Source organism: Sinohyriopsis cumingii, chromosome 8 (assembly GCF_028554795.1).
Source record: "Sinohyriopsis cumingii isolate HCF-2022 chromosome 8, ASM2855479v2, whole genome shotgun sequence".
NCBI classification, from domain to species: Eukaryota; Metazoa; Mollusca; class Bivalvia; order Unionida; family Unionidae; genus Sinohyriopsis; species Sinohyriopsis cumingii.
This window is the reverse complement of record NC_142968.1, coordinates 9,058,515-9,070,555: the sequence shown is the minus strand read 5'-3', so window position 1 is coordinate 9,070,555 and position 12,041 is coordinate 9,058,515. Positions and strand designations below refer to the sequence as shown.

Genomic DNA, 12,041 nt, shown 5'->3' with positions numbered 1-12,041 from the left:
TCAATTACTTTAAAACATAACTAACATACCCAAGCAAGCAAATCCATTTTGAAGAAACATAACACAAATAACCGTAAAATACAGTTGCCACAATTGACAGTTCAAAAATCGATACGGAAACCAAAAACCTATTGATTTAAAACTGATGGATGTGGTTCTTTATGAGGTGTCGTTATTTGATCCCATTCTATATGGGATCTTAAAAGACAAAGCTAAGTAAAAAAAATCGTGAAATGTCCCAAAGGACGGCAACATCCCCAAAATAAACGATTTGCCGCAAGAATAAGAAAAGCCCCAAGAAAAAAGGGATAAAACAATTATCTTGACATAAAATATACATATGCTGCGACCTCGTGAAAGCACTATACAATAAACCACGGTATTGAGTGAATGTGTCTCCTGCAACATGTATTTCATCTTCTCCATTCATGATCATGCCTAACAAACTTAATATAATATCATTGCTCATCTGACGGAAAAATGAAAACCCATTCTAAACGAACTTCCTCTACGGCAGTGACGACATCTACTAATGTTATTGCAGTTACAAACGTGGCCTCCTTTAAGACAAAACGAAGATAAACGGCACGTGCACAACAAAATTTACAAGACATGTCACACCTTTTCTCAACATGAGTTTGTAACCATGATTTGCTATACTTAAAATTTGTCAAAGGCAATGTGTCTACTATCAATATAAACCATGTGAATTTAATTTTGAAACATACACAGACTATCAACTTTATGTTATCTAAAAGCGTTATATGATATGTTTACCGTTTTTCAAACAAACAAACTTTACAGCAAACATATTTAGATATAAGCCCCCAAGTTCACTAACTTGAAACGAAAATCGTCACAAAACCACGTGACCATTCTCTCTCTACCTCGGTGTGTGTATGCAAAATTGAGTAAGTGACAAAAATTGTTGGTTTGAAAACGAAAACAATGTTACAATGCAAAATGCATAACATGATTGCATGATTGCACATTTACTATAGTATGTTGTGCAATTGTTGAAAACCACATAATATGCAGTGGGTTTCAACACTGCCTGTCGACAATCTAGGAGGAAGCATTTTCGTCACTCATTTTGAGCTATTTCATTGCTTTACATGCTACTCACACAGTTTGAATATTAGAAGACGTTTTCTATTATAGGTTCTTAGTCATTTAAAACAGGAAAACCAAGTCCAACCAAGCTCACAATTTGTTTTCGAAGCAAACTGTCAACCATAGGTTAAAATACGTAACGGATTGTTTGGATATATTTGGTTTGAACTTAAACATCTACGTACTGTTTCCACAATACATCGTGGACCTTTCAAGAAGCACACAAACCCGTGATCTTATGCCGGCATGTTTAGGTCACTGGTAATGGAGTCACCTCTCTCGTCAGTATATATTGTCGCAGATGTTGCCCACAAAACATGCGATTGTGACGTCAAAGTGTTTTAAAAGCCATTTCCATGGTGTACTCTTTTTACACCTCCTTCCCGTAGGAGGTGCCGCGTGTGCGTGCTACCGAAAGTGTCTACTGGCACGGTGTGTGCGTGTGTGTGTGTGTGTGTGATTCTGATTTTTAAGGTAGCTTCAACACCTATTCAGTCATATAGCTACTTTGCCTGCAGTGTGGCAGCTTATAGTGATGTATAGCACAGGGGCATAATGCCGCAGACATGTAGGATGATGTCCCACCGAGTCACATTATCCTGACACCGGGCCGACGTGTCCTAAAACTAACCTATTAATGCTCAGCGCATAGCGAGGCAGTTGTTAGTACCATATTTGTAAGTCTTTGGTATGACTCGGCCGGGGATTGAAGCCACGACCTCACACATCTGAGGCGGACGCTCTAACCACTATTCCAAATGAGCGGTCTACTGGCATGGTATATTTGACCACGACAAGATGGTTCCTAAGCTTCTGTACACATATATGTTACTTCAAGCAATGTGTCAGGCGTCGAGCCTACATCACCTCTATGGACCAAGATGCGAAATAAATGAGGGTCAATCGGTCACAGCTGCTGGCCCTTTAGTATTGTACGGAACGCTTCCCTTTTCACATTAAGAGTCCAGATAATCAGTCTTATGAAAGCGGTGCTTAAAGAAAAGCTTATTCTTAACAGGTTGATAAGGTCATATGTGGCCTTATTTAAGTGAATGCGTGTGGCATTGGCAGCAGATGTGCAGACTAGCTTTCCGCTTGGTACTATTATACACTAAAAGTGAAACATCTCTGATCCATGTGTAGTGTTGATTTTTCATCGTAAAAAATGTATCCGCAGTTTGATGTTTTATCCTGACTTGTATCGGAGATGGCCACATTGTAGAGAGGATGAATTCAAGTCATTCATGTTCACCACGATGGTATAGTTGAGGTCATCACACTTGTCAGAGATCCTCTTCAGTTTGTCAAAGAGTCGCGTTGCCAGATAATTATTATAATTACTGGAAAGATTGGTGTGGAATTCATTATTTTATAGTGAAAGGAATGTGTCATTCAAAATATCGGGTGTCGTCATCATGATAAGAACGTATCTTTTGGAAATCAACTCCATTTGGTGGCGTTAAAGTGATTTGCCATGAAACGGCTTGTACAGCGAAATTAATTTGCCTGGCCGCTAACCTACGCATTTGTTTAAAATCTTTTCTAACATATCAATAATCGTAGCGATTGTCAGGATCAGTCTTCAGGATCAGCTCGTCAAGGTCATCAGCAAACTTCATTATACTTATTCGGCTGGCAGATATGTAAGCGAGCATGTAACCTTAAATCTAAGGCTAGAGATGACGTCCATCTTTCAAATGAACTGTGTTAGGTTGTCGATCAGTCTTGGGGTAGTGGACCTGAGTAATCTGGTTAGGTACACTTATAAAGGTAGATTACAGCTTTATTGTTGAAGAAAATGAAATCCTTTTCAAAACTATCCTCCTTTTGTATTAGAGTGGATAAAAAGGAATCGTCCATCAAGGATTGAGTGAGAAGCCTAGGTGGAGTGGCAATGGTATCATATCCGCATGTAATGCAAGTGAAGAATATGACACTATATCATTGGACATTTATCTCGAAACAGGTAGTTCTTTTAAAACTGTATTCTTTGCGCCAAAGGTATCCATTTACATGCATTTAGCCCTTGTATCATCATCATCATGTATGGTATATCATATCCACACTCCATCTATAATGTGTGCAACGGTGAAATTCATCCACCTAAACCTTTGATACCACGACCGGAAATGCCTGCTTAAACCCATTCAGCAACTACAACTAGGTTCAAAGAAAACTGTTAATGCTCCGTGAACTATTCAAATGTAACGCATAGCAGCCTCAAACTCTGAGTTACTCTTAATGTGATACATTGTATGACTCTTTGACTAATTATGTGTTTAATGATGCGAATAAACCATTTCTACACATATTACGTTTATGGAGTGTTGTTTCATACCAAACGAAGAAATTTATTTCATGATTTAATGTTAAAAGTTGCAGAATAAAAATGCATTTAGCAACGTCATTATGTTACGAGTTAAAACCGCCCTTTCGTTTCTCCATGCTGTTTTTCAAATCATTTCTGACACGCCTAGAAATAATTGGTCCTGATGCACAAAACAAACTTAAAGTCTGAAAGGATAGTGAATGTAAGAATTCAAAGAATAAGAGTGTATACAATCGTTTTTGTTGCTTCTTCGTTTTAATATTAGTACATTGCAGGTAGGAATATAATACTATGTCGGTGAAAGTGCATTTCGATAAATATATATGCACAGCAGAGACAGAAGTACCAACTGTGCAACAACAACTAAATGCTAATTCTAAAGCTCGTACATTGGTAGTGTTTGTGCTTTAGCGTAACCCTCATCTACAATTATGTTGTGCAGACATGTTTAATGATATGAAATAAACAGTCTGCTGACATTTCTTTGCACAGAAAAACTACGCTATTAGCTGGTTTGGACTTCTATTTTTCGACGTACATGGATATTGTCAATTTGTTACATAATGCATCCCATAACGATTAGCGACATAGTACAGTGCTGTGCTTAAAACAGAAGTATACTAAAAGATGTAACGTTTCGTATTTAGTTCTGCTACAATACAGCCGATACTTTAAAAACAACACTATTAAATCTGAATATGACGTTGTGCTTTGTACAACGCACACACACACACACACACACACACACATACACACATACAAACATTCTAAAGTACAGCTTGATATTATCTATAAAGTAAAGAAAAAGTCATAATACATTTACAAACAAGTTTATTTGGTCTGCTTTAAGTTTTAATAGTATTACCGTTGAAAAATAAAATGGCCCTGCCCTGTACCATACAATCGTGGAATGCACCGTCACATACTTGATTTCACGTGCATTTTATCATGACCACTTTTGTCTGCTGCAAATAAAATGTTTACATCTATACTTTTCTCATCAAATTCTAAGAACCATACATTTTAAAACCATATTGCATATTTCATTTTGAAACAGGAATTGAATTGTTTAGAGATGTGCACATCAAATTCATGCTGACCAGAGAATCGTAAGTTTTAAAATCAAGCAGTCGAAATCTTATTTTATGCTACTTTATACAAGATTATGAATAAACAAAAATCCAAATGTTATCATCAGTCTAGCACATTGCTTATGGATACATGCTATAAATGAGCAATACGTCGTGAATATTAAAACAATGTTTTATCTTATTTGATAACCTTCACGCAAAAAGAAAACATGTTTGGGAAATCAGATCACCTCTTATGAGTATTATACAACATACATAAAATCGGAGAAAAGGGATGAAATTGTTTCACAATTAATATAGCATCTTCTTGATATTGAATAATGTATAATTGGATTTCAGATTAGTACAGTGCAATATCCATTATCATTTACAAGTGTGACAGATAAATAAATCTTATTGATGGCATTACGCATTATATAAGTATTTATTAAAAATGGAATCAAGATGTTATATTTTTCAATAAGTAACATAATACTTTCCTGCAAAATATTCCATATCGAAGGTGTAGAGATCAACAGACACAAGATTGCGAAACACAATATTACAGCTAAGTTAATAAACATATTGGGTAATACAAAATGTATCATACAGAATGAAACTGAAAACAATGCAATTCTATTTTCTTATGCAAAGTATTCGACATCTAACTAGATCATCAGCCAATAAATATAGCTGTTGTGTAAAAATGATTAATACGACAGGTTACATAATATTAATACCTTAATTTAGTCAGCAAACAATATATATATTACATGAACTTTAACACGCTGTTGAGTATTTCGTAATATATCTTCTATTTATAAAGTGGAATCATTAAAACTGAATTAAACATTACCAAAGTAAGATTACTAAATACAAAATAACAAAGGACATCCGTATGTTCCATGTTGGAAAATAAGGAACAGGAAATGCAGGCTGAAAAACAACACGCACATGTTTGTTTCCGATGTGTACGCATTTATTTTCATTATTGATGCATTCATTTGTTTACAGGTATGCACCATGTGTCGACCAATCCTACTGTAATGTGAACATATTTACTTTCGCATGTTTAAGTATTGTTTGCTCTTGTCAAGAGTGGGATTATATCACTGATTACATTATTCATTAACGATTGAGATCCAAACCACTTTTTCAAGAAGCAACATTTTTGTATGGCCCATTAATGATGACAAAACTTCAATTTGGAAAGCATTGATATGTATATATATATATACATATATATCAGAACTGCTCAGATGCAGCTAAAAAAGTATATTCATCTTCTCTTTAATCAATGCTCTGCATACTGGGCACTGCTCTAAAGCAATACTACAGTTGACACACGTCGCTAAATGGTTACAGGGCATAAAAACCATGCTCAGTTTCTCCCCAAAGCAGATCTTGCAAAGGGCAGCGTCACGCAGTTCCTGAAGTTCTTCCATAGTGTCTGCATTGATGCTGGACGGATTTTCAGAGGTTGCCGCTTTAATCTCATGTTCTTTATCTACAAAGGAAGTAAAGTGTTTTGCGAGACATTAAGGATGAGACAAAATAGTCTTTAATCACAATTTTGCTAGTCAGATTAATAAGCCTAAGAAATAAACTCGCGCCAAGCATTTCACGCACTTAACCTTTTATTTAAATAATACAAAAGATAGATAGGTATGCATTTGTAAGCAACTGAACTGTCAACAGTTAAATATGTCGCACTGTGAAGACCAACATGATAAAATCATTATAATATGTACTCATATTGTCTCTGATTATAAAGCACTGGTAAAGTTAGGTATATGTATGCGTCATGGTTATCAATGCATACATCTTGAACTCCGATTGTGGGCACAGGGTGATTTAAGTTCACATAACTTCTTCAATTGCAACTAATGTGTATGGCTTGAGAGACGCATTTATACTGCATTTTGTAAAGTTTCGCATTTGTCGGCTTGATAGAAGACAAGCTTGAATTTTTCCTCAGAGGTGACGTTATGGCGTAGCACCTTTGATATACGGTCAAGGAATATGATGCGTTTCGTTTCGGCCAAGACGAATATTTCATCCTGTCCTTCAAATAATTGAGCTTTGAGAAGTAATACAATTTCCAGTCACATAAACCAGATTACATCCTAAAGCAGTTTTGCAGGTTGGCTGCAATGAGGTCAATTGTTATTTTTGGCACTATTCCAAACCCGACCACGCTAGTGCCAATATATACAATTGTCACTGTGGTATCAAATCAATTCACCGCGTTTGCTGCGCGCTTGTACTATTGTGTTATTACTGCTGTTCAGTCTATGCCAGTCAGGAGGTGTGTTATTTGAAGATCTTCCTCATGTTTAACTTCCGCGAGATCATTAATAACTGGGTACAGCTATATTATAATTCCTTCATGAGAATAGTGATATGAATGTTTAATTTGTTCGTAGACGTGGGATTATACATGTGTGTGTGTGTGTGTGTATGTGTGTCGGAGGGGTTGTAGATGACCTGAGACTGTAAACCTTTGACCATCATCGGGTCTTAGTTTGAAACAGCAATGATGTCACAGATGATGTCAGTTTGCTTAAAGTACTTAGACCTGGAAATAATATCAGGAATTTCTTCACTGCATCGTTTGCGCAGAGAACGGATATCTTGGCTTCAGTCTTCCGGTTCAATGCTTGTTAGATTTTCTGTCCGAACATAATGATAAAGCAGGTGACACTTCTGTTTCGAAAAAGGCTCTGCCTTTTCATCTGGTAAGACGAGTGATATAAATTGGTATAAGCTTCGACAGACATGGTATCGACGTGTTTTATGTTTTACCACATACTGCGTTGACACTGTTGTAGCAGTCGCGCACTATGCGCTAGTTGGCACAACCTTTGACATTTAGTTTGACAACGAAAACGCAAATACACGTAGGTAACCACAGAACTACTTGTCCCAGTACTTGATGTCTAACTGTCTTGCCTTCTCGTTATATCACAATGTGAACTTATACTTGTCAATCTAATGTTGGTACATATATTCTTCCACCGTCGGTTTGTATTCCATGTTAATATTAATTAGATTTGCAAGCAATGCTAATAATTCACTGGATATCTCAATAATGGCAGGGAGAACAAGTGGTTGGTATTCCTTGTAAACGTGTTTTGTCCCGTGCTTCTTGTTTTAAGTTCTGTGAGTTATTGTTAGCAAGAGACATTAGCCGGAATATCAGTACTGCCATTGCATGCTAAATAAACGCTGTTATTTGTGAGTATTTTGTGAGTGAGGAATAGCTTTTTAGTGACAATTTGTATAGGTTTGTATATGTTTTCCCTTCTAGTCAAATCTATGAACTCGATGGGGTCTTTAACATATTGCTCTATACCATATCTATAAGGATGCCTTTTATGCTGTAGCCAAAGTAGAACACTTGTTGTTTGTAACCATGTGGCCATGTATGCATGTTGTCGTGCCTGCGAATTCATTGTACACATTCTTGTTATGTCTCACGTTTGGATCCCAGTTATATGTTACATGGCTCGTCATGCATAAAAGCGGCATGTTTGCATTATACCAAGGTGAAAACGTACGTCCGGTTTTAATGTCGTGGTAATCAGCTGAAAAAATATACTCAAAGTCCCGCTTTAGGGTCTGCGCACGTTCGTGTTCCTAATTGATGAAACTGCTGAGACTCGTTGGTTACAAAATTCGTGTTAGTGGGATCTGTCTTTCTTTGAAACGCTTCCGGCTCTTTATATATTGATATCGGTTGATGTATTTCTTCTTAAGTAACTTTATATTCATATCACTATGCCGGCCGGCGACCCACCCCTATAGTTTGTAGAATATCCTTTGTTAAAGTCTATTACGCTCTTTATAAGCTGGAGGCGATCAATAAATTGCAACTGTGAAAGGGACCAAAGTACTTTGCTATAGTTTTGTAGACGTTGTTGAAAAGTCACATTAAAAGACACACCTAAAATCTCCATGCTCAATATGACTGTCGTGTTCGAGCAGGTTAAACATATATGTCATCTTCGCCTCTTCCTAATATAAGCAAAGCTCGTAATACGCTTCATATTTTCAGCTGCTGCACTGGAGTTTTAACACTTAAGTATATTCTTCCACTCACTGGTACCATTCCAGGCATCACCAAACTATGGTATTTTGACTCGTTTGTAATTTACCCAATTACTATGTTTTGTACCCACAGAAACATTCGACAATGGCAAATCACATCCACTGCATTGTCAAAATGATGAACTGCAATTTTTGATTTGCAAAGAGATCAAAATATTTTCCATTCTGTCTTTCCATCTGGATCCAAGTCCATGAAGATGGCAAAATTACGTCAGGTATATTGAAATGCAATTACTGCAAAATATTCGCCACAAGCTTTATGAGAGTAGACAAGACGGACTAAAAATGGTAGTGTTTAAGGATAAAATGGGATCCTATGGCCGGTTACACGTAGGTAGGTTTGTGAGTTAATATTAATAAAAGCAATGCCTGTTCTAAATTTTATTCAGCCTTGTTATTATTGTCTCTCCCAGACTGTGTATGGTGGTTATTTGTTATACAATAACCAACTAATAATATTGATCATGAAAAAGTCATTCCACTTCAAACAAAATCTTAGTTTGATATATAAACTTTCAAAAACGTCTCTTGGAAACGTTGATTTCTCATTTAGCTTGTTTCATTATATATGTATGTCGATAACACCGCTGGTACTGCCAAAACGTTCGAACACGAGTTTCAGTATGTATCAGGGAAATGTAAATTGGAGGATTTGGACAAAGCACATTCAAAGGGGATATACCATAGTATTCCCTTACTAAATCAGTAAAGCTTATTCACAAATTAATATATTTATTGAATAAAAGGTGTGCAAATCATGAAATATGATATTTAGGCGACAGATAGACCACACTTCTATGTGATTATGTAATATTTTGCATTGAGAGCTCCAGAACATGGCACATTATTCTTTAGAAAATATTGCATTTACATATGGCTGCATGACCTAGTTATAAGTGTAAAACGTTAGTCACGAAGACCTTCCTTTGGTATGATTGGGTTTTGTCCACTTCTGCATTCATTAAAAAGGCGATTGCACTCTTAAGGAGCGCCTAAAGTAATACAAACCCAAGAAGATTTCCATTTTCAAAAGGTGTATGTCTTCAATAACTTATATTATACAGTTTTGTTTGAGTCGAATAACCGAGGCAACGAAAGCTGGGAACCTTACCCATTGATTCATCTCACTATTTGATTTAGTCTGGTTTGGAGAGAAATGAAACCATTTACCCAGTTGTTGTAAAACTAAACAATATTTTTTTCGACTCTGAGCCTGAAAGTAAACGTAAAGGCCTAAAGTCAACAAGTTTTGTAAAATTCAACAAATAATGTATTCCCCGATAATATAAAGTAAAATGTAAAAACATCAACTTTGCGGCATTGCGAGTTATATCAATGTCCTAGGACTTCTAGCACAAGTCACACTGATTAAAGTTCTGAGTAAACTGTGTGATATTCCAAGGCAAACCCAACGCTGGAGATTTTGGTGTGCCTGCGAGGCCTGTGATGTGGTGATTTTCCAGCTGCCTTTTTGCTGGATAACACTAATAAAATATAGGAACATATATTTTTTTTGAATTTCGTACAAATCAAAGTCTCTACACCCATGAATATTAGTTTTGAGCACTTTGTATTTCCAAAGAAGAATATTATGTCCTTAATAATTTCACTTAAATACAAATTCAGTTAGACAATAATACAGCTTGATTGTGCTCAGACGTTATTGTACTAATGACTAATTTTCCGGTAAACAAAATTGATATAACAAATAAGACATACAGGAAATTCTCAAATGAGGGTCAATAGTTCATTGTTTTAGTTAAAATTAGAATGTCCGTTACCAATAGTATAAAATTAACATGATAAACACAATGTCCTTGATTCAGACAAAGAAAACTAGGTTAACTTCTATTGATAATGATCCCACCATTAAACCCATGCTCACATAGAAAATTGTATATATGTATTAGTTGTCTGCATAATTAAAAACAAATCATTGAGTTTGGTCTGGCAAACATTCAACTTGATTGTGGACAAGGTCACTGCAATGAACAAGTTAAAATAACCGAACGAAATTAAATCATGACAAAACAACAAAGACTGCAAATTAAATATACATAACATATAAAAGAGAAACTATATAGCGAAAGGAAAATTTAATACAAAAAACTACCAGTTATCTTGCGTGAAACGACTGTTGCATATGTATGTATGAACACGAAGAAGATATAGAAAGAACACTGGTACCATAAAACATGCCATAAATCTGAAAATGCCAATGTTTAACAAAACTGGAAATTATGTTGCAAATAGGTTTTGGTACGGGTGAGGTACTTTCTTTAACATGTAGCATCTCGTACATTTCATTGGTTTAGGTGAACAAAATGTAAGAAACGAATAAGTGAAAGCATAATTCAGTCAGCTTTTAAATGTGGGACAATGTGACAAAAGTTTGTGCTCTGGCCAGTTGTCGATTACATGTTGCATACCTTTAAGTTCTAAATGTTAGATTGTCTAAGTGTATGAGGATTTAGGTTCGTTGGATAGAGAAACGCTAAGAGGATTTGGAGCTAAAACAATCTTTCCACCATTTTATATTATTACATAAAACTATTAACATCCTCTTGCACAAGCTCCACTAACCTTAGTGTGGAAATAATGACGTTGAGGCACAAAATGATGAGCAAAATAAACCTACTTATAATATGCCTGTGGTCAAGTCACACAAGTGTCGGCCATTTGCTAAGAACACGACTTTCATTGCTCAAGTTTTACAACTGAATCAAATAGAACAGAAGATTTCAAAGAAAACATTGTAAAGGAATATGTACCGAGTATGTATCCTTTGCGAAGATGCAAAAATCAAATAAGGATAGCATTTGTAACTTCACCACCTAAGTTCATGTTACTAAATATGCAAATGTCTATAAATCAGCATTGTCTTTGTCTTGGAAGCTCAGTGATATTACACCGTATCACTATAGAAAAGTAGTACTCGAATAAAAAAGTTGGCGTTCCTGCAGTGTACCGTCATCTTTCCATGATAGCGATGAATACTTGTAATTATGCCTTTTTCCTGTGCACGAACGAGAATACAGTTTATATATTTTATAGATGTATACATACGTCTCTGTCTTAATTTGAACAACAAAGCCACAATAACGATATTGCAATCAAACCATAAATCTAAAATACACAATTTTCCAAGTGATTCAGAGAATGCATCGAAGTAAAAAGAAATCAAAATGCTTGTTTTGTCTGCAGAAGTGGTGATAAAAGGGTTATGTCTAAATTGATATTATGATGTGATGGAGAACAAAAATGACTATGATATCAAAATCAAAATTCTCTTAAGATGAATAAAAGATTCGTTTACCAGACAGTTGTGGAGGTGTTGTCTTCTTATCGTCTAACTGGGGTAAAGGTTCCTCTAAAATAAAAAAAAACATTGGTGAAACTATCACAAAAACTAGATCTTA

The 12,041-nt window shown here is 35.7% G+C and overlaps 1 protein-coding gene across 4 annotated transcripts in view; it reads right to left on the bottom strand.

The window, feature by feature from the left end:
• Nucleotides 1–4,256: 4,256 nt before the first annotated feature.
• Nucleotides 4,257–12,041, bottom strand: part of LOC149792948 (uncharacterized) — a 48,115-nt gene continuing 40,330 nt past the window's right edge. For all 4 annotated transcript variants that reach the window (XM_089966796.1, XM_089966794.1, XM_089966797.1 and 1 more), the window contains 2 exons: nt 11,939–11,992; nt 4,257–6,019 (listed from right to left, as the gene is read on the bottom strand). In XM_089966796.1, coding sequence (XP_089822922.1) covers nt 5,778–6,019; nt 11,939–11,992 — 296 coding nt within the window. In that variant the 3' untranslated portion in view covers nt 4,257–5,777. The remainder of the gene's footprint in view (nt 6,020–11,938; nt 11,993–12,041) is intronic.